We start from the raw sequence: 24,577 nt of genomic DNA on the forward strand, positions 1-24,577 counted from the left end.
AGTGGGTGAGAGTGCATTTCTATATAATAACCATAGGTTTCAACCACTATTGAAATACTACGAGTCAGCTACTTTTGAAATAATTATTTCAATGTATATTGGATTCATTGTTCAAAGCACTATTGAAATTGATAATTTTCAACCACTATTGAAATACTACCAATTTCAAAAGTTTGAACATTATTTGAAATAATTATTTCAATATATATTGGATTCATTGTTTAAAGCACTATTGAAATCAATGATTTTATCCATATTGAAATCTTTATTTCAAAAGTGAACATTATTCCAATAGTGGTTGCAACCTGTTTGTTACTGAAATGAATCTCACCCACTATTGAGATAATTATTTCAATAGTCGTCGTATTTCAATAGTGGTTACTATCTATGTTTGTTATTGAAATGAACTCTCAACCACTAGTGAAATAATTATTTCAATAGTGGTCGTATTTCAATAGTGGTTATTACCTATAATTGTTACCGAAACGCACTCTCAACCACTGAAGAAATAATTATTTCAATAGTGGTTGTATTTCAATAGTGGTTATTACCTATGTTTGTTATTGAAATGCACTTTCAACCACTAGTGATATAATTATTTCAATAGTGATTGTATTTCAATAGTGGTTATCACCTATGTTTGCTATTGAAATACACTCTCAACCACTATTGATATAATTATTTCAATAGTGGTCGTTATTTCAATAGTGGTTGCAACAGAGCTTTTTGACAAACGAGATGACCTTAACTTTTCAATCGCCAACTCCCTTACTTACGCATCAATACCTTCATCACCTGCAAGCGGGGCTGATACCTTTTAGTTGATTCGACACGAAAAAGAATGCTTTACGTATGAACAATTTTTTAAACGAGGTAAATTATTGAAAAACGAGTTGTTGAAACAAGAATAGTCTTCATACCGTGAGTTTTATGGTCGATACGTTGACCTTGTCAGCAAATACAATTTATCATTAAGTCAAATGCTGAATAACGTTTTTCATACTAAATGTTACGCCATACTATGTACGAGAAAATGCCGACGGATTTTCTCGTGATTTCCCTATCATGACAAGGAGAGCACGGTGGATGTGACCGGTCGGCAGGGGATACTTACTCCTCCATGACACATAATCCTACCTCTGATGTTTTTGAGGTCCGTGTTTGCTCTGCTCCAATTTTATATTGTTGAATGGACTTTTGAGCTTGAATAGTGTTCGTTATTATTATTATATTTCATTATTCTATTTCCTTTACTTGGATATCCGTAATTGGCAGATGACAATACCTTGTTCATCAAACTAATGTGTGTATCTCACATTTTATTTATACAAGATTTTATTCACAATAAAAGAAAAATAAAACTTTTCTATAGGGCAATTAATAATGGAAGATTTCAAAGAAGTATACATGTGAGTACTTTTGAAATATATATATCCTTTCTTTGAGTTTATAAATGTTCTAGCCATAAATGCAAAGATAGTTGTCTATAATATCTAAAAGCCTAAGATTTAATTCATTGTAAGGAATGGTTGTGTAATGTGAAGAAAAATAAAATGGCTTGATGTTTCTGACTTCTAAAACAATGACAATTTTAAAATCAAAAGATTTTGCAAAATGCAAACCTGATTGACACCACTTCTACAATTGCGTTTTTTTTTTCTTTTTTTAATAAATTATATCAACATTAAATAATAATTTTTAATTAATTATAACCTTTTTTCTTTTTAATTTTGTACATGTAGATGTAGTTATCATTTAGTGAATTTTAAAATGGAATAGAAGCTTGTGAATTTGTTACTTTATACTTTCCGTATTGAATATTAAATACGAAAATTCATTCATTGACATCTACACCTTGCAGGACACTGGTGGTCAATTCTATGACAATAGTAAGTTTTAAAACAAAATGGTACATATAAATCAAGTGATATTATTCTTTAATTATTGAGAATTATTTTTAGCAAATCATGAACGTAATACTTAGTGATTTTTTTTCCACCTGGATCTTTTAAAGATGTTAATGGTCCTCATCAGTATACACAAATTTTACCGGACGAACGGAGAATACTAACACCAGCTATAGTGTCTGTAAGTCGAGTCATAAATTTAGTGATTTAATTTTCACAAAGACAACTGTTGTTTTGTTTTCTTTACATTTTTGTTCATAGTTTTATATGGATATTTTTTTTTCTTCAGAATCCCAGGGTTCCTACTGGAAATGTAAGATATCGTTTCAATTAATATTTCTGTTTTTGAAAATTGTGTGACAAGGCTTTCTTAATGCCAAAGGTGAATAAAATTTTAAAAAAATTTAATATATAAATTTATTTTCTTTAATATCAATGTTTAAGAGAATTATTTTTTTAGAATTAGAAATATGTATTCATATTTACATGTATTAAACAAATGTATTAATCTTTACACGGAAGTGGCTTTTAATCAAGACCTACATGTATTTTAGTTTACAGAATTACATGTGGAAATAATTACAAACCATGGTTATAAAAATATATCCTTATTAAAACTAATAATAATAATAATAATTAAAATAAAGGAATTTCTGGAAGATATATTTTGGTCAAATAAGTTTAAATACTGGTGCCTATACATTTTAGGGCAACATATTCAATGATTATAGACTTCGAGTTTCAAATGTGAGTATTACATGTACAGTTGATTTTTATTTTGTTTTAAAATAGCATACTGGTTTATATTATAAGGAAGATCATTAATTTTATCATGTTATCTATATTTCCAGCAATCGGGACACACCTATATGTCGGCAGACCTAGAAAGTCGACAAAACGAGGTTTGTATCATGTCAGTCTTGTTGTTTTTAATACTCAGATTAAATTATTTAGTATTTATATATTTTCATACATTTTTTATGTTAAGAATGGTTTGAAACGAAATGGAACCAAGGAGACAATTTTCAAGTTTTTCCGGATTATCATCACAACGATTACGATTGCAGGGGTTGCACTTGTGCTCACATTATTGCTCACCAATAACCAAGACATTCAGAGCGAGATTGGGAAGCTTAATTCAAACATTCCAACTCAAATTGAATCTTTAAAGAGTGACCAAATTAAAGGTAGATTTTGGTGTGTGTAATTTAACATTTTTATTTTTGAATTCTTGGAAAAAAGAAATTCCATTATATGTGATTCAGGCGCAATCATTTATATTGAATATTCAATATCTAATTTATAAAAAAAAATTCATTGAATTATTTACACATGTTCAATATCATCAAACGGAGTTTGTGTGAAATATTTAATATTTTAAAGCCAAATTTTACTCCTACCTGTTATTTACTGAAAGAAACATATGGGGGGTAATGCACAAGCAGTCTTCAAGACCAAAAGTTCATTAAACAATACAAAATAGGAGCCAAGCAAACACGGACCTCCAAAACATCAAAGGTGGGATCAGGTGCCATTGAGGAAATCATCCCTATCACTGGTCACATATGGGCCCCTTGTCATTCAGGAAATTGGAAAAAATGTGATAAAGTGTATAAATAAGGGAAACAAATGAAAAACATTTACATGTATATAACTTAAGAAATGAATGTAATATTGTTTCTTTTGATTTAAGCATCAAAGAAAAAATTTGGACGGAAAACGTCAGCAATGCGTGTAGCGCCTTGATGAAAACGTTTTCTGTTCAAATTTTGATACTTCGATCAAAGGAAAAAGTATTACATTCATTTCTTATCATTTAATTATGATTTTAAATTAATAAAATGAAATCTTCTTTCACTTTACTCTGAAATTTACGTATCAAAAGCAGTGCGTATGAATGTATCGTAACAACGGTGACGTTGCTGAAATTCAAAATGGCTAACTTATGGGGCTAACAAAAAAACAAGTTCTCAAATATTGTCGTGTCATTACCAATCTTCTCAAACAATTATGAAAGTTCTTTAACATAAAAAACTTACCTGTTGTTTATCATATTTTGCTATATCCCAGTGGGTATATATTTTCTCCTTTAAGTTCCTAAATGTAAAGGGAAGCTACTCAAATATCCTAACAGTTCTATCACAAAAATTTTAGATTTCATTTGCGCTTCTTTTCATCTGAATTTCAAATCGAATCGTTTAAATACGTATCACAACCTGACAAGGCTGTAAACTCTTAAAGTGTCTGTTTACAACTCTTTAAGATTAAAAGAATTCCGTCCTCATTCATGCGGTGTCGTTTTTCTCGATCATTCGTTTCCTAAGAATTAACACATTAACAGCATTTTCCAGCTTTGGTAGCATAAAAACATTTCTTCACAGTTCATACCAGTCATCTCTAAGGCATTCATTTAACATACATGTAAATATGCTGATTTCTTTCATTCTTTCCCATAACTGTATTGTTGTCATGCAGACGATTTGGTTTGATTAGCAAAGGGGGATAATTCAAAAAAGAAACGAAAGTAGGAAATAAGTCAGGAATGTAACGGACAGGTTTCGAAATTCGGGAAAATATCTATTAAAGTAAAACTATTTAAATATTTCTTCCAAAAGTAATCTGGAAACGGAAAATATACATGTAAAGACAGTCAAAGTAGTTCCGGCTGCTTAGTGCAAGCGAACTCTAGATTTTATTGATGCAGGTATCAAAAGAATTTTTAAACCAATCAGAATCAAGTATTTTATAGAAATTAAATGATTCTGCCATCTTTTCTCAAATAGCAACAAATAAAGACCAATGCAAAATCTGAGACAAGAAAGATTCTGTATTTATCATTATTTAATCAACAAATCATTCATCTCAATACACTTAAAAATTGAAAAGTTTTTTTTTTTAAGCTGTATCTCTTTCAGTCTCTTCGATCGGTTATCCTAACTTTTCCTTCATCTTCTCTTTGAAAACCGTTTTAGCAATTTGGTTGTCTCTCCATTCAACATGATCCCCTATTATGAACTTGGAGTGAAGAAGCCTTGGAACATCTGCTAATGAAATTTCATTTACAGTTATGATAATAATATCTTTGACTGAATTTCTTTTTAATATAAGCGTTTCCATGATCAAAATGTCATCCAATTGTGATGTTTTATTCTTTGTTATCACAATGATAATTTTTCTGCTCTTCTCCATGATATCCATAAATATTTTTAATTTGAAATCATTTCCAAGCGTGTCACGTTCATCATAGTATATCCTGTAAGCCCCATGGAAATTGTCCTCCTCGGTCCCGATATCAAAGTCAGGCAAAAGGTTCTCCTGGATCCATTTGTTATCTTCAGGTCTGTCCGAAGGCAAAATGAATGCATCAAACTCCATTGTCATATCTATTATTTCATTGTAGTCCCTGTGTCGTCTCAAAAACTGTTTTCTGAAGTGTTTCTTCATTCTATACCAGAAATACATTATGTACAACCTATACCAATAAATAACCAAAGCAATTACATTAGTTACTGCGCAAACGGCAAGAGCGATTAGAATAGTAGTTGACCGAGAGACAAGAAAACAATCGATTTGGGTTTCATCAAAAGAAAGCAGCGACCTGCCTTTCCATTCTAAAGGGGAATTGCATTGATAGTTTTCCACACTCAAAACTTTTGTGCTTGTGCTATTTATCCATTTTCGAAACCACAGCAGATCGCACGTGCATGCAAAGGGATTATTTGTGAAGTTGACACTCTTTAAAGCGCGAATTCCTTCCATGGCTTCTTCATTTAAAACTGCAATCACGTTATTCGAAAGATCCAAGGAATTGAGAGAAATACACTGTTTAAATACACCTTTTCCCCATCCAGGTATCCAGTTATCTCTCAGAAGTAAGGTTTTAAGATTCATCATGTCTCTAAATAGTCCAGGTGATAGATCATGTATTTGATTATTAGACAAATCAAGAAAGTCTAATTGTTTTAAACCACGAAATAATTTACTATCAATATCACCTAGTAAAATTTTACCGAGTAGATTTCCTTTAAACTCTAGTTTCTGCAAAGATTTATTTACATTTGAAAACAACGTCAAAGGAAGAGAGGAACATCCATTATCAGCCAAATTTAGTTCATTCAAAGAGGACATCGTGGAAAAGGTTTCTGTTGAGTTTTGAATCATTTTCAAATTGTTTTGTTGAGGCTCTAATTTTGTAAGACGAGTGAATGGTGCAAATAAACGCTTTAGAAGTGTGTTGATGCGGTTTCCATAAAGATGTAATTCCTCTAAACTGTCAAGACCAGAAAAGGCTCCTCCGTAAAGCGTCAATATTTTGTTGTTTCCCAAATGAAGACGTCTTAATAGCCCTAAATTCGAGAAAGACTTGTTTTTTAAAACGTCAATTTGATTTCCGGTCATATAAAGATAAAGTAAATTCTTCGGAAGATTCTGTGGCACGCTTTGCACATAATTATTGCTTAGTAGTAGGTTGTTAAGATTTTGTAGACCACTGAAAGCGTTCTCGTAGATAAATCGAATCCCACAATTACTGATGTCTAAAGTTCTTAATTGTGTCAATGCTTTGAAAGCCATGATCGGAACATTATTGATTTCATTAAAACTCATATCAAGTGTCGATACGTTCAAAGATTCCAATACCTGCAATGAGGAGAATGGCATGTGTCCGTCTAAATGAATACTAGGGATGCTAAGAGAGACTAAGGGCGCATCGCGTAAGCTGGATAGAGCATTAGGTAATTCAACATCCGTCAATGGATTCCAACCAAGTTTAAGGGATTGCAATGTTGTCAGTGGTAAAAAACTTTCATTGGAAATTTTAGTTATGTTGTTTCTTGCCAGTTCTAATTTGCGTACACTACAATATTTCAAATTAGCAAATCCATTTCTTCCCAGGTGTTGAATTTTGTTGTTGCTCAGACCAATTCTTGTCAAGTTGAACATAGTATCAAAGACTTTTGGGAAAATGCAATTTTGTATTTTATTTCCCTCTAAGATTAATACTTCAAGACTTTCTATTTGAAGGTTTGGAATTTCGATGAGCCCATTACTTCCAAGATGCAAAAACGTCAAAGAAGTGCCTTGAAACACATTGGAATGCAATTGAAATAGTTTGTTGTTTGTTAAAGTTATATTTTTAAGTGCAGATAAACTGGAAAATGCACTTGGTTCAATGCTATTTATTTTGTTATTTTCCAGTCGAATACTCTGAATATTTGGAAGACATTCACCCGAAAACGTGTTAGCCGTAATCGACTTAATTTTATTATTTTGTAGCTGTAATTCAATAAGGTTTGGAAACACACATAAGTCTTTTTTACTAATATTTTCTATATGATTTTGGTGAAGAAGAAGGCGATCAGAAGACGTGGGAATATTCTGTGGTATAACTCGAAGTTTCTTCCCATGGCAGTCAACATGCGTGTTTTTGCAAGAACAAGGCAATGGACACGTGCGTCCAATAACAAGCAAAATTTTTCCGAATATAAGTATTGCTAGTAGTTTAAAATTCATTGTCAGGTGTTCTGCAAAAAAAGATAAATAAAATGAATAAATAAAAACTCTTACAAATGAGACTTTGCATATAAGAATTACACTGAGCAATTTGTGTTCTATTGAATGTTATGCCCAAGCGAAACCGCAAAAATAACATCTCAAGAAAATCAACAAAGGACTATATATGATAAGAGTCATTTTAGCCCCCTAAAAATCAACACTATTTAGAATGATATTCATATATGTATAATTGATTTTTATTTTGCAGAAGAAATAACATTGAAAATACGAATATTTCCAATACATTTTTTTCTACATTTATATGCAATCACAGGCTAAAAACGATGTCAAAATGGTGCTATTTTTTGTAATACAACCAAAACAAGATAAAAATTGTCTTTTTCTTGACATTTTTTCTTATGGAAAACATAGAGCGCAGCTTGGAACATGCAAAATTTTTCTGTCAGTAATAAGTCTTGTATAGATACATCTTTGGTAAAAATATTAAGTTTGTTCTAGTTTGCGCTCAATATTTTCTGGAAGAAAAACTGCTTGAAAATAAGCAGTTTTATACAAATGATGCTAAAATGGCGGGAAAACGTTAACTTTATGATGTCATATTTCTAAATTAAAGGCATTCTGATCAGATTGAAAATTACCAATAAAGGACACATGTATAGCCATGCAAATTAAAAGTATATATAAAGTAAAATTAAGATATTCATTTTAAGGGGCCATTTGAAACACTTTTCATATATTGCTCTTTCTTGCGTTGAAGAGTGAAAATATTTAAATAGTTGCAATGAAACACATTTCTTAAGCACACAAAAACACTAATACCCAACCTATACATTTTGGTTTCAGCGTAAGAGGAAATCAAACAACTTGTTCTCCTAAATTCTGTCCTTCTTGTTGCAGATAAAATAATACGATTTTAACAAGTTTAAGATCTAGAGATGCAAAACTAAGTTTGTCCAAACTAGATTGTGAAAGCATAACCAATTGGTCAATTTTAACGAAACCCGACACAGAGTATCCATAAATCATAGTTACAATGAAGTGCCATTATGATTATTCAACGTTTACAGGGGTATAAATAAGAAACATTTTTAAAATTTTCCCACAGTCAATCCTTGATTGATTAGTAAATTTTTAAATGAAAATATCTCGAGTTATATATTTAAATTTGTTCAAATCATGACCCCCGATGTAGGGTTTGGCCAATTTCAGCGAATTCAAAATTTCGCAGGACACATATGTATAAGACAAGCATAGTTACAAAATGTTTAGTGTTTGTATGCATGTGAATAGAATAGTTTTGTGCAAACGAGAAAAAAATGAGAAAAAATTAACTGGATTTGGCAAATGCATAGGAGTGTCGGGCAGCAAAATATGCTTGTAAAATTTATAGATGTATTTTTTAAAAAATACATGTCACTAGAAATTTAATTAAGCAGAATATAATGTTTCATTAATGTGTGATACTATTTGTTTTGCTGAAGTGTGAAGTTTCATTCCATTTGATTTAACAGAAAATAATTTACTTCATTTTAAAATCAACATGTTTTGTACCTGCGGAGCACACTTAACGGCAATTTAAGGTCAAATATAGCGTCAAGAATTTCTAAAAATACTATCCCTATTCATTTCACACAGTATAATTCAATGCCCACTCATTAAATCCTTTTTCTAGTACTTGATATTTCTTTTTTAAGAATTGCTCTTGCTGTATAATTTCCTTTAACAGGGTTTTAATATCTTATTCTTTTATTACTGCACTGTTACAACGCACTTTGAAAAATTACGCACTTTGAAAAAATTTTTCAAAGTGCGTTAAATTTTGGGACCAAGTCAACGCACTTTGAAAAAATAAATTTTCTTTTCAAAGTGCGTTAATGTGGACCATATTAACGCACTTTGAAAAACTGTGTATGGATTTGTCAATATTCCTGCAAATCTTAGGTATGATAAATAATTGAACCTGTTTGATAAGTCTTCTGTGAAGAGATCACATCAGGATGTGAAAGTGAGCGATTTTGATTTTTCCATACTTAGAAAATTCTTTCTCGCTTAAATGGTTTTAATTACTGTATTAATTTTTTTTCAAGTTTGCATGCATTTTATGTAAACTTAAATTTATTGAAAGTTTTCAACGTCATACCAGTTATGTAAACACATATATTTGGGTGTAGCATAGGCATCAGTACCGGAAAGGGGGGTTACATGTAGGCACATAAATATTTTGCAAAGATATACATAATATATACATGTATGCATTAAAAATTGGGGCTTACCTGTGGGGTCAACTTTCAATTAGCTACCGACGGCTATGTACTATGTTTAAGAAAAAAAGAGTTGGGATGAGAGACCTTCTACTCGTCTTCTCCTTGTTCTCAATGAGGTTAAATGAGTTCATGTAAATTTAAAAAAGTTTTTCGAAAGATATAATTATTACAATTTGATTTCCTCTATTACTAAAATCTAAGTCTAGAATTTTGATTTTCATTCATATCTCTTTTTTCAAAGTGCGTTAAATGCCTCCATGGTAAAAAATTATTATGTGCATTCTTGACGCACTTTGAAAAATTTTTTCAAAGTGCGTTGAGTGTGTCCAAAATTTAACGCACTTTGAAAATTTTTTTCAAAGTGCGTAATTTTTTCAAAGTGCGTTGCCACAAAGCAACTCTGCAGCGCCTTTGTCATTCCTTGACGTTCAAAAAAGTTTTTGTTCAGCTTTTTACAGTTAAACCGTTTCTTCACAGATTGTCCTCATCCGATACAGAGTCTCTGTCTCGTCTCTCAAATACTCCCTGTGCCATTTGTACACACATGCACAACTCGCTTCTGACATATATTTTTATTCTTCCAACATTTTTTAAAGTTTATTCAGGATTTTTCCTGGGTAAAACAAAAAATTACATCGTTATCTGCTGCTCTGTGACGTTCTATAACGTCATCGTTTTTGTTGTTTTCAATTAGGACTACCTATCTTCTCAAGTTGATTTCCTTTCATCAAAGTAAATTATTAAGCCATAATTTGGAATACGAATCGATGTAGCAATTCTTAATTTGAATGTCTAGGCTGCTTTTCGTTTTTGCTCCATTTTACAGAGAAAATGACTACAAAGATTATTTAGTGTATTGTTTGTAACTTACTAAATTTTGATCTTATCCGCGATCCAATTTTTGCATTTTTAAAATCTGGATAAGTTTTGAATAAATCGTGATATCAAAAAAATAGTACAAATCATTTGGATTTATTGTTAAAATATTTCTACCAAATTTGAATAACATATGACGTCAAATAAAAAAGATATGACAGAAGTCCACGAACTTTTCGAAAAACCCTCGCATAATACATCGTCGCTAACCACGGCACATAATGTACGATCCACTCCCATTCAGACCGGGTAGGAGAGAGCTACATGCGGACTCCGGACCGTGACTTGAGACGATGCGTATAATATATAGAATTATGTAGTATTCTAAATAGTAATGCACCAGTTTATATTATTTTTAATTCCTATACTTATTATTGGCTTGTGATCAACTTTTAACGGATTTTCATAATGACTCATTCATCAACTTACACACCCAGGATAAAGTCCTTGGGTTCAAATTAAAAGATCTTTAGGGTTCAGCATTAGATATCCCAACTACTTTATCAATGAAACATATGGAGATAACGAACAGTATTTCAAGCTAGGAAGCCCATTAAAACAATACAAAATAGGAGCAGAGCAACCAAGGACCTCTAAAACATCGGAGGTGGGATCAGGTACCATGGAGGAGTGAGCATCCCCTGCCATCCGGTCACACCAGCCGTACATATGCTCCTTGTCATGACCAGGAAACAACGGGAAAATCCGTCGTCAATTCAGTATACAAACAATGGACTAACAATAAGTATGAAAAAAACGTCGGTCAGCATTTGACTCAATAAATTGCATTCACCGACAAGGTCATCGTATCGACCATAAAACTCACGATATGATGATGAACCCAACAGAGACCGCTGAAATTCTTGTTTCATCAACTTGTTTGTCAATAATTTATTTCGTTTTAGAAATTGTTCATACGTAGAGCATGCTGTATCGAATCAACTGAGATAGGCCCTATATAAACCCCGTATGCAGGTGATGACGGCATATTGCTGCATAAGCAAGGAAATCGACGATAGAAAAGTTAAAGTCATCACGTATATCATAGAACTTGGTTGTTAGATTACCATTAAATTCTTTTTCAAGTAAAATTTCCAAATATGAAACAGATGTGTCAGACTCTCTGGTATCTTTTATCCCAAGCTCACCAGGATATATCGTATTGACATAAGAGTGGAAAATGTCATTGTTACATGTAGTTGACATGTACAATACGTCGTCGATATATCTAAATGTGGAGTTGAAGGCCACAGCAAGTGTTTTCGTCTTTTCACGCAAAAGATTTTGCACATATTCTTTTTCATATAAATTACAAAAAAGGTCTGCTAATAACGGGGCGCAATTGGTACCCATGGGAATTCCAATAGATTGTTGGAAGACTTGGTCTCCAAAAAAAAAAAAAACATAGATATTGTCAATCAGAAACTCAAGCAAATTTTTGAAGTCACCTTCAAAGTATTTGTGTGTACAATCAGAACGTTTTTTAACAAAATAATTTTGCAAATGACCAATGACAATGTAAATAAATTTACGACTTACACATCCAGGTTGGATAAAGTCCTTGGGTACAAATTAAAAGATCTTTCGGGTTCAGCATTAGATATCCCGACTAATTTATCAACTTACACATCCCAAATTGAAAAATGACATTGGATACAAATTATAAAAAAATCTTTAGGATACAATGCAAGCTTCTCAAATCTTTCTGCAATCAATAACAACCATTTGCACAGCGTTTAGCAGACTGGTGACATATGGTTGATAATACAGAAATGATAAAGAAAGTAGACTAAATTGATAAAAATATCAATTGATTCGTGCACATTTTATAGTTCAAAAAGTTTATGTATGTAAAATAGGTCAAACAAACGATCAAGAATATATGAGTGTTAATAGAAACAGAAGATGTTTGATTAAAATAAAAAATATCAATAACTAACTGGAAAATTTCACCAAATTTTTAGCGCCTCAGTGTAAGACGAATAATGACCCCCATCTAATTATAATTTAGTTTTTTTTTAGGGGGGTCCCTTTACCTAAATTTTAAGCATATACTCTAGAAAAAGTAATTTTTTATTTTTAGATTTTAAACAGTATTTTTTTTTTTACCGTGCTATAAGAAAATTATCAACATTGCAATAATAAATAAAATACGTAAATATTGATAATTTTATACGTAATAATGTTGCGATAAATTTATCTCCAACGTGCAGTAAGGTAAATGCAGATTAAAAAAAATACTTTTAACCGTATTCAACATGGAAATTCGTGTTAAACCTCTGATATAGACCTTTGTTGCAACCACTATTGAAATAATTATTTCAATAGTGGTTGAGAGTGCATTTCAATAACAAACATAGTATGCAACCACTATTGAAATACGACCACTATTGAAATAATTATTTTAATAGTGGTTTAGAGTGCATTTCAATAACAAACATAGTATGCAATCACTATTGAAATACGACCACTATTGAAATGATTATTAAGGTCTACCGTTTCCAACGGAAGACCTTCTACTGATTCTGAAGATTAAGATTATTCTTATTATTCTTTTTTTTGTTTTCTTCCTAGACGCCAACTTTGACGCTTCATATCTTCCTCATTCCTGAACGGATTTTGTTCAAATTTTCAGAGCTTTTAGACTTTCTAAAACCCTTTTAGAATTCTGTTTGATTGAATTTTTCATACCTCCGATTTCCAGACAAAGGCTCAGAAAAGGTAATAATTGGAGCACAAAACCCTTTGGAATTGAGGAGAGGAAGCATTGAAGTTGTGCACATCGGTTTTTGTTTTTTGATTTTTGCATTAAAAATGGCGCTAGAGAGGGGTCAAAAATTAGAACGCGGAAAACAGCAGAAAATTCGATATATTTTTCTTTATATCTTAAAAACTAAAAATATTTTGTTAAGACATGTTGAACAAAAGTTGTGCATAATTGCAAGAGCTTTCATTCGATACTATAAAAAAGGGGCTGGCCCCTAAAATTAGGGATCTATGGAGCTTGGAAGTTTTTGCTTTATAACTCAAAAACGGTTAATATTTCGATCTGGATCTTACGAGCAAAATTGTTCTTTAACACCTTTTTGATCTGATGAGAATGTTTATTTGTTCGAATATACCGGGGTTATTGCATAATACGCAGTTAAAAGCAGGTCAGGTAAACATTTAACGTTTTTATTCGGCAAGTAAATCTGACCTCTTCATGTGTATAACTTGCTGTAAATAATATTCCCTACGGTATTTTATGTTGATTTTCTTCAAAATAAGGTTTTAAACGTGTTTTATGATTAACTATTAAATTATTATTACAACTAATTTTTCTATTTTTCTTTATTTAATTAGTTTTATAGTGAACACGTCTTTAAAAGCGGAAGATATGAAATCTATCTTTCTACGTTTATCATTGTAACAAACTATATAATTAATCTTAAACTTTAATTATGCATCGAATAATTCACAATCATTAGTTGTATACATTTTATGATCCCCATGTTACAGTTATGTAACACAAGCCGAGAATCCCACGCTGCCCGCCGATCGAGGTCACCAGTGTACCAGCCACCTGTGGACATAAACAAAGCAAGTGTTTGTGATTGTATTAGACCATTGTGTACAAAGACCTGTCAATTAATAGAAAACTGTGTTTTTAATTACATCGCGATTCAATAAGATTAATTCACCCATCTTTTATATTTAATCGTAATTCCAAACACTGGTGCGTAAAATCATTTTGACTTGTGTTCGCTTTCTTTGGCCTGTTCGCGCAAAAAAAAAAAAATCTCTATTCTGTGTTAATGTATTTTATTTCAATTGTAATTGAGAAGGGGCTTCGGCAAATAATTATAAATAGTGATGGATATAGTGATAGGTAATATTGTATGTGTACTACGTTTTATTTTTACCATCACTCTTTTGTTTCACCATTTACCGGGATATCAATTTTTTTAAAGATTAAATAAACATTGAAAATAAAAAAATACTGTATAATATACTATTATTCACGTATTTGTAATATAGCAAACAGTTTATATCCAGCTTTGTCGCTTTGTGTCTAAAGTTGTGTTGCCCGGTCCTCGTTAACAAGCACGTGGTTGCAGAGAACAGTGGGCATATATGAAAATCCATTGTGTACTCCGATAGTTACAAATGGAAAATTGGGTTTGAAATCATGTAGTTTCTTTCATATCATTTAATTTCACTCTATTTCAGCTTGTTTAAAATCAATAGTAATCACTTGTACATTTATTCATTGCAAGTTTTATGTATTTTGATAGCCGAATAAACACTAGTTGGGTTTGCAATATTTTTTTTCCCTGTTTTTATCGAGGTGGATATTGTTTTATGAATCTTAAACTTACATGCACGCGTGCATGGTAGTTGTAATTGGAGGTGACGTTTCATTAAGCACTTCTGAGTATGCAGTTATTTCCTACTAAACTTAAGATGTTATTGTACAAAATAATATACTTTTTCGTTGAATATACAGAATATCTCAACATTGCACGATTTTACATGCTTGTACATGTACAGCCAATGTAAGTATAAATATACATATATGCACTTTTGCATAGAATAACGGCCAAAATACATCCAGAGTTTCAGAATACGATTTTTAAAAAATTGAAAATTAGTTAATGCTATTTATCATTAACCAGTATCTCAACAATAAAATATCAATTTAAATTCTTTCCCAAACGTCCTTCCGGTCAGTCATTGTTAATGTTGGTGACATCAAATGTAGATACTAGGGTGTCAGTAAATAGTTTCACCTTAATTATCTTCATCGTCCTCGGTGTTTTCATCATTAGAAATAAATTGCTTGAGGACGTCTTGTTTTCTCTTCTTACATTGGTAACGCGTATGAACAAGCTTTTAAACAAAGCAAACGGCATTTTATAAAAAAGGAAAACGAGAAGAAAAAAAAACGTGTTTATTTAGATGAAAAACACAATCCTTTGGTAATATTAAAAGAAAGGTGTTGTACCTTCAAAAGACACTTTATCCAAACAGTTATTACACAAACTACCAAATATTTCACGGCGTCCCTAAAAGAATTATTTCAATATTTCAATAAATTCTAATTTAGTTCAAAGAAAGCCACGCAGTTGTATACAAACATTCCAAAAATAATCTTTCATGTTTCATGGACCGACACGTGGTTAAATTTCCTCTCATCACTATTAGTAATCCCCCCCCCCTTTTAACATGTTTAAAATGAATACAATGTCTTCCTTCTTAGCCAAGAATGTAACTTGGGTTGATTTGTTTTTGTACATGCGTATATACATGTAGGTTATATCTAGTGTTGAATTCCGAAAGAAAGTCACAACCTATTTTTTATGTAAACCAATAATTATACACGACATTTCTATGCCCCGCCATGAATATGGCTTGGGATATAGTGTTTGTCATGTCGGACGTCTTCCATCCTGCCGTATCTCCTTCCGTCACACTTTGCCTTTAACTAAGTTTAAAGCTCATTTTCAAACAAACTATCCAAGATATTTTAATCAAACTTCATATACAGTATAGCTGCAAATTTTGCAGCTATACTGTATATGAAGTTGTCGAAATCTGTAGCTCTCCCCAAAAAAAAATGACAGACCGGAGAGTTGTACAGAGCCACCCATTGAAAAAACCGGTCCTACTAAACAGAGTACGCTAGTACGATAGAGTACTTTAGAGTTAGCAAGTAATAACTGTATATCTATAGCGCAAATTTCTACAAACTGAAAGCCTTTTATTGCCTGACGTCACGGCGTCAGGCACTACTAAGAATTTCCTGGGTTCAAAGCTAAGAGGTCACAGTTAGCCAGCAAAATTTTGTGCATGCTGATTATCATCGGATTTTGTTGCATGCATTTCAGCAACAACAGTTATCTATTCTGTTAGCAGAAAAATAAACGTTTTGCAAATACAATACATTGGTGTATTTATTTCCTTTAGCTTTTTGCTAGCATCTATTAATTCCATGCGAGTTCTTATACGAATATGTCCGTTTGACCTTTTTTTCTGCGTTTCTATACTACTGGATTAGTCCATTTGTCTTCTAGGTAAGGGGTCAATCGCATCATCTCGGGTCTTTCCGTAAGAGGTCGGAAAAACAACCTCGAATGTATTAACATCACCGGATGTTAAAATTTTATACATTTCCTGTTTATTATAATATAGACATAGACAGAGTTAGAAGTCCCTTCTATGTATATTTTAGGTAATATCAGTACATTGAATAAAGTTAAACTCCATATTCCACAGATAAAAGGTCTCCATTCATTTATTTCAAAGATCGTGAAAAGGGAGGGTTGTCATGGCGTCTACCATATATATTCGAGGTCGTTTTTCCGCTAGTCGGAAAGGCCCGAGAAGTTGCGATTGGCTATTATTTCGCTCCAAAATGTCACGTGTAGGTTTTTGCGCCCTCTTCCTTGACTATTCTATTGAATGAAAATGAAAACTGCATGAATTCTGTAAAGTCTGTTCTTTTCTGTTTGAATCCTGGTCAAGCTTGGAAAAAAACCCAAATCGGTGACATTGTGAAGTGAGTTAGAAGTTACATCATTTAAGGTAATAAAACATCTGATCATAACCCCCCCCCCTCCTCCAGGGGTTTCCTCCACAGAGTAAGACTTATGAAAATGTCCTCTCACAAATTTCAGAATTGACAAATATTTTTGATGTTGACCCCTCATCCCTGGGAAAAACTTTCTGAATCCGCACCATTCATATATCGTCGTCAAGTTTGTTGGGTCATTTAAAGCATTAATTATTTTTCCCACGTTTCCAACAATCTTTGATGCATTGGCATACCCAAGAAACTATTAAACATATTCTGCACGTCAGTCATAATTGTTACTTTTCCCAATTTCTTGTAGTTCTCATATTTTCAGCTGTCACCTTTATATGTAGCCATGCTTTCAAGCATTAATCAAGTGTTTTCCCTTATATTTACGTCATCCTCTAAACCATTTTTAGACTCGCGGAGGGAGGTGTTCATCTTTACGTCCCGGCTTCGAATCTACTGCGGGACATGATCATGATTTCATTTAAATTTTTATTTTATATACAAACAATATATATGGTTTATATAAATTGTGTTCTTTTTCCATTGCTCTGATGAGTATCTTACAACTTAAAATGAATGCATGATGTTTTGTGCAACATCGCCATAATTTACTCTCGTGAAATAATTACCCCCCCCCCCCCCCCAAATGTAAATGTTTATACATGTAGCTTATCATGCTTATATAGATTCTATAGATATTGATGACATTAGTCAGGCAAGCTTTTTAAAAAGCTGTTAGTTGTGTTATTTATTTATTTATTCTCACAAAGGACATTGGGTAGTAAAGGAGTTCTGGGAATGTTGCACAACAAAATTTGCTTGACGTGTGTACGATTCCGAACTTCTTCTTTTCTTACACGTTATTCTATTGAGCTCGCTGCGCTCGCTATTATACGGTACTTGAAAATGAAAGAAACGTCGTAGTCTTTATGAAAAGTAACCGGTTTTCTTGATTGTACAAACATTTTCAAAGAAATTGGTTTTTTTTTAAAGTTATAATAAGGAAGAGAATTAATATATGTCTTTTAGATTGCCGACGTGCAATGATCTGATACAGGTGTACCGTATTTATGAGAGGTTCATATCTCTTCCCTCGTCTGAAAAGTGTCACATCCATTGATATTTTCTTTTTAGCTACGATTTAAATAATGCTTTAAAAATGATTTCTTTATTTATTTTGGTTATTCTCGAGTTGAAGAGTGCATCCTGGCAATCATAAAGTGACGATAAACTACAGTATATCGATGATGCAATGTATCCAATACATAAATATCTGTCCCACCTGTCTGTTTAAGCGGCAACGAAACTCCGCTCCTCAACGCTAGAGTGCAACAAGGTAGATAATTTCAATACTTGCGCATACCATTCAAAATGGTGCTTAATAACAAATTTCACATGTTGATGCATACTGATGAGAACTATTCAACTGCATATATCACCATTTTTGATCTTAACTTTTCTTTTGACATTGAACTTTCTTTTGACCTTGACCTCACTCCTTTTAAATTAGTGTTGAACTCATTTTTCCTCGGAAGAGCTTATGCGATAGTAAAGTGTCCGCCGTCTCTTCGTCTGTCTAGCTGTCCGTCTGTCTGTAAACAATTTTTCAAAATGCTACTCTACCTACCGTTTTGGTCTGATTTAAATATAACCTGGCACACAAGTACACTTCTGTAAGATACATAATATAGTGCATCGGTTTTTGAATGCTTTAAAATGCTACTCCTTCAACAGTTTTTGTCGGAATTCAATATTACTTGGCACATAAGTAGCCTTTACTAAGATACAAAATATCGTGCATCCGTTTTTGATTTCGATGATTGGTGTTGCCATGGTTACTAAAAATAGAAATTTCTGTATTTCCTTAAAAATGCTACTCCTCCTACAGTTTTAGTTTGATTTTAATATAACTGGGCACACAAGTAGACTATACTGTGATACATAATTAAGTGCATCGTTTTTTTAATTTCGATGAGCGGTGTTGTCTTGATTACTAAAAATAGAAATTTCTGTAAAATTCCTTTAAAACGCTACTCCTTCTACAGTTTTGGTCTGATGGCAATGGCTAGTTTTCTCTTCCTTTGTTATAAGTACAAACAAGTAGAGCTATAGTCTCGACATTGTGTTCAACCTAATGAATTATTTTGCTTCGATTATGGTCAGAAAAAACACATGGCTGAACATATCCAGTAATTTGGACGAGTCAAGGTTAGTGACAGTGAAACTGTAAATTCGCTACCATTTTTCTACTAGTGAAACATTGCTGATATAATGCAGGATGGGAAGTGACCTTGACTCAAGTTCAAAGTCACCAAAGATAAGATGTTTTTGGTTGGATGCATGGACAGAAAGAATATCTAAATAAAATGTTTGAAATTTTCCAGACGGTAACACATGGATACATTGTAATATTTTTATAACGAAAGTTAGTCATAGCTTAGATCAAGGTCATTTGGAGAGTTCAAGGTCACTTGGAAAGTTCAAGGTCACATATATATTCCTTTACAGTCTTTTTCCTAGCTAAACATTGCAAGTTGCTTCTCTCACAAGGTTTAAATCTTCACTTGTACAACTTTAGAATGTGGCTTTTGACCTAGACTCAAGGTTACGTCTTCTTATCCTTAGCTCAAACGGAAGACCTATTCGTTGCTTTGCAACGAGCTCGGCTCTAGTTTCGATAGTGGTTGAGAGTGCATTTCAATAACAAATATAGTATGTAACCACTATTGAAATACGACCACTGTTGAAATAATTATTTCAATAGTTGTTGAGAGTGCATTTCAATACCAAACATAGGTTGCAACCACTATTGAAATACGACCACTATTGGACCACTATTGGAATACAAATGTAATTATTTCAATAGTGGTTTGGAGTGCATTTCAATACCAAACATAGGTTTCAACCACTAATGAAATAATGTTCACATTTGAAATAAAGTTTTCAATATTATTGAAATAATGATTTCAAAAGTGATTTAAATGATTATTTTGATAGTTAATACTAAAACCACATTGCAAGACTTATTGAAATAACTTAACTATTTAAAAAAATACAAAGATTAATGGTTTTTATGTTCTCCAACATTTTTAATTCATTTATTGAGTTTACTATTAAAATTAAGACAGTCACTACTTGTGAATGATTATTTTAAAAGAAGTTGAAAATACGTTTCAAAACACCGTACCACCACATTTTAATCACTATTGAAATAACACCTACTATTTTAATATACCTCATACTAACTTCCCTAGAAATTTTGCTTTTTAGTGTCTTGACGAGTAGACATTGGATTTACTATCCGTATTTGTAGTGTAGGTAATCCCATGAATATGACCGACAATTTAGTTCTATTCTGAATTCTTTTTATTAACAAGAGGCCCATGGGCCACATCGCTCACCTGAGAAGCTTTGACCATTCTGTTCTTTACCAGATTTCCCCCTTGTAATACATACTGTGACCCCACCCTACCCACTGATCATAATTTAGACAATTTGAAATCTACACTACCCCAGGATGCTTCCACATAAGTTTCATCTTTTCTGGCCCAGTGGTTCTTGAGAAGAAGGTTTACAAAGATTTTTCCTACATATTTCAATGTAAAACTTTGATTCCCTATCGTGGCCCCGCCCTACCCCAGGGGTCATGATTTGAACAATTTAGAATCTACACTACCCCAGGATGCTTCCATATAAGTTTCAGCTTTTCTGGCCCAGTGGTTCTTGAGAAGAAGGTTTACAAATATTTTTCCTATATATTTCTATGTAAAACTTTGATTCCCTATCGTGGCCCCGCCCTACCCCCGGGGGTCATGATTTGAAGAATTTAGAATCTACACTCCCCAAGGATGCTGCCACATAAGTTTCATCTTTTCTGGCCCAGTGGTTCTTGAGAAGAAGATTTTTTAATGACCCTACCTTATTTTTGTCTTTTCTTGATTATCTCCCCTTGTGAAGGGGACTTGGTCCTTAATTTTAACAATTTAAATTCCCCTTCACCCAAGGATGCTTTGTACCAAGTTTGGTCAAAATTGGCCAAGTGGTTCTTGAGAAGAAGTCGAAAATGTGAAAAGTTTACAGACGGACGGACAGACGGACGGACCCACGAAATGCAGGTTATGTGACTGATAAATTTATGTGACTTTTTCAAAAAAAATTATGTGGCGCAAAACATGATACATGGGGTACGGGAGGTAACTCTCAAACCCTTTGACGGACGTCCATATACGGACAATATTTTTTATGTGACACTTCTTTAGAACGATTTTTTAAGTCACATAACACTCATTTCTGCTAAAAAAATTCTAATTTTTATGTGACAGTCACATAAAACAAAAGAGTCACATAAATCTTAAATGGGCACAAAAACTGTCACTTAACCATTATTTCGTGAGAACGGACGGACGGACGGACGGACGACGGACAAAATGTGATCAGAAAAGCTCACTTGAGCCTTCGGCTCAGGTGAGCTAAAAATACATGTATCCACATTTTCATTAGAAAGTTTGTACACAAAATTATCAGTCTTCTTCCTTCATTTCAATGTAGTCTAGATATTTTAATTTCTACATTTACATGTATTCATAATCCTTTCCTTTCAAAATCAATGGCAAAAAAAAAAGAAGAACTTTATATAACAAATTATTTCAAAATTGCATATATTAATTGATTGCCTGTTGGTTTTTGCCGATTCGGTCAGGTTCAGCGGGAGCTTGCTTATAACATTTGCATATATGATTGAATTATAGGTAGGTAAGTATAACAAAAAGTGTCCGTGTATTAATTAAAATTTCTACAAAAAAAGGAAAACAAAAGAACTTCAGCTATCATATTTTAAATTAGTTTATTGTGTAAGAAAACAGAATGTGTAATTCATCCTTATATTTCTTTAAATATTTGGATGGTGTTGAAATCATTGTCAGCAACTATTAATTATTTTAATATCTATTGGATTCATTGTTTAAAGCACTGTTGCAACCACTATTGAAATAGTGGGCGTATTTCAATAGTGGTTATTACCTATGTTTGTAATTGAAATGCACTCTCAACCACTATTGATATAATTATTTCAATAGTGGTTGTATTTCAATAGTGGTTACTAACTATGTTTGTTATTGAAATGCACTCTCAACCACTATTGATATACAGTCAAACCTGTATTAAGAGACCTTCCAACGGAGAAAGGAAAAAAGGTCACATATGACAGGTGGTCTCTTAATACAGGTTGCTTATTTTTCGCAGTGTTCAAAATATACAATGCTGAAAATATCACACGTGTTTGGTGAATGTATTTTATAGCACCTTATGTTTATTTCCACTTTTTAATGGGTACTGCTCAAATCTAAAATGCTTAAATTACAATATTGTCCTGTTAAGAAATAAAAATTTCTTGATCCACACATGAGTTATTTGAATATTGGGAAATATTGTGAACATCTGAAAATATTAATATTTTTTCGTACAGTATAAAAAAGCTGCAAAGTTTTTCCCCCTAATAATAGCAACTGTTTTTTTTATGATAGCCTGTAAATTATAACTTCATATGTTTTGCATATTATTAAGACTAAAAATTGTATCATTATTTTTTTTTATGCACTTGGTATCAAATTATATTTATGACTGAAATGTTTATTTAACCTAAGTAAATTTTTTTCTTTACTGAAATACCGTGTCTAATTGCCTGTTTGTGATTTAAATAAACATCTATGATTAAGTTACGTCTTAATAAAAGTTAAACAGGCAGGTTTTATAACTGAATATCTATATGGCCCTTATAGCATGAAATGATATCGGGATCGACCTCGAACGTTTATGTTCAAAATGGCGCTCGATCACTGGACAGAAAAACGTGATGTTTATGTTTTAGATTTTAATGTTTATTCAATAAATATCAAAGCGTAAGTAAAAATATTCATTTATAAATGTTGTTTTATTCGTAAAACTCGCATTAAATTATTATTAAATAAATAAAAGCGTGTCTGTAGTTGTTTTGAACCAAAAACGAAGCATGTTTGACCGAAATCGAAAGTAGAAATCAGAAATTATGTAGTCGTTAAATTCAGGTAAAATTGCTTGAAATTGCTAAAAATGGTCAGGAAAAACACGGTCGTTGGTCGCGTTAGACAGGTGGTCGTTTAATACAGGTAGAATATATAGGGAAAAGCGTTGGGGGGAATTTTTATGGTCACATGTGACAGTGAGTCGCTTAATACAGTGGGTCGCTATGGCAGTTTTGACTGTAATTATTTCAATAGTGGTCGTTATTTCAAAAGTGGTTGCAACAAAGCACTATTGAAATCAACATTTCAATCACTTTTGAAATCTATGTGTTAATCACTATTCAAATATTTATTTCAAAAGTAAATATTATTTCAACAGTGGTTGCAACCCGAGGCTATGTTTGGTATTGAAATGTACTCTCAACAACTATTGAAACATATATTTCAATAGTGGTCGTATTTCAATAGTGGTTGCATACTATGTTTGGTATTAAAATGTACTCTCAACCACTATTGAAATACAATGTAGTTATTTCAATTGTGGTCGTATTTCAATAGTGGTTGCAACAGACCTTCATAGAAATGTCCGATATGTGAAATGTGGATCGTGTTGACGTACATGTTAATTTTAGATATTGATATAGCTCATGTAGGAAAAGATACTTTAGTACTGATTTCACGTAAAAGAGCAGATCTGTAGCTCGATGGTCTGAAAAAAAAATAATTGGGAGAGCTACAGTGCCATCCATTGCAAGAAAAGTGTGTATTTTTATTACGCACAAAAAGTGCGAGGTTTCTCAACTTATTTCAAGAGATTACTGTGTATTTCTAGTATGTTCATTTACTACTTCCACAACAAATTAAAAGTTTTGAGAACTTTATGTTCAAGTCATACATGAAGAGCATTGGACCGACTTATCTTGCCATCTAATATTGCAGTATACATAACGAACTTTTTCGATAGTCTCAATTTCAAGCCCAGATGGACTATAAACAACGGATTTGGGAAATGTTTTGGTGTAGAAGTAGTAAAAGAATATGTTTGGAACACATAGTTAGTAAAAATTTGAGATGACAGCAAATAAATCGAGAAATCGCGCAATAAATATACATTTTTTTCAATGGGTGGCATTATAGCCCTCTGGTCGTCCGTCCCAATTTTTTTTTCAGACAGCGAGCTACAGATCTTCAGCTAACCTAAAACACAATGGATATAATAAATGGATTTCAATTGACGTTTGTTTTTGACGCATTCATGAACTTGACTGTTACATTATCTGGGTATTTGCATACTCCATACAGTGTCACTTAAAAAAATATTTAATAGCAAATATTTCAAACTCATTTCATTGAAATATAGATGCATAAAATGTAGGCTTAATTCGGGAAATAGCGTTCGCAGTTCTTTGACAGAAGAATGCGTTCCAATAAAACTTACTTTGATACAAAGTC

The 24,577-nt window shown here is 32.4% G+C and overlaps 1 protein-coding gene across 2 annotated transcripts; it reads right to left on the reverse strand.

Annotated features, from left to right (window-relative positions):
• Window positions 1–4,814: 4,814 nt before the first annotated feature.
• LOC134280000 (slit homolog 1 protein-like) lies at window positions 4,815–12,198 on the reverse strand. 2 transcript variants are annotated; one of them, XM_062762398.1, is made up of 2 exons: window positions 12,101–12,198; window positions 4,815–7,429 (listed from the first exon to the last, which is right to left on the reverse strand). In XM_062762398.1, exon 2 carries the CDS (start codon window positions 7,416–7,418, stop codon window positions 4,836–4,838), a length of 2,583 nt encoding a protein of 860 aa, XP_062618382.1. In that variant the 5' UTR covers window positions 7,419–7,429; window positions 12,101–12,198; the 3' UTR covers window positions 4,815–4,835. The 2 variants fall into 2 exon arrangements, with proteins under 2 accessions (XP_062618382.1, XP_062618383.1); XM_062762399.1 differs by lacking the exon at window positions 12,101–12,198 and adding an exon at window positions 10,987–11,054.
• Between the last annotated feature and the right edge of the window lie 12,379 nt (window positions 12,199–24,577).

Source organism: Saccostrea cucullata, unplaced genomic scaffold (assembly GCF_032062105.1).
Source record: "Saccostrea cucullata isolate Sc308-1 unplaced genomic scaffold, CSIRO_AGI_Scuc_v1 ctg152, whole genome shotgun sequence".
NCBI lineage: Eukaryota > Metazoa > Mollusca > Bivalvia > Ostreida > Ostreidae > Saccostrea > Saccostrea cuccullata.

What these genes read in the sequence shown, in the direction of transcription:
- LOC134280000 (XM_062762398.1), bottom strand. Translation starts at nt 7,418, where the DNA reads ATGAATTTTAAACTACTAGCAATACTTATATTCGGAAAAATTTTGCTT.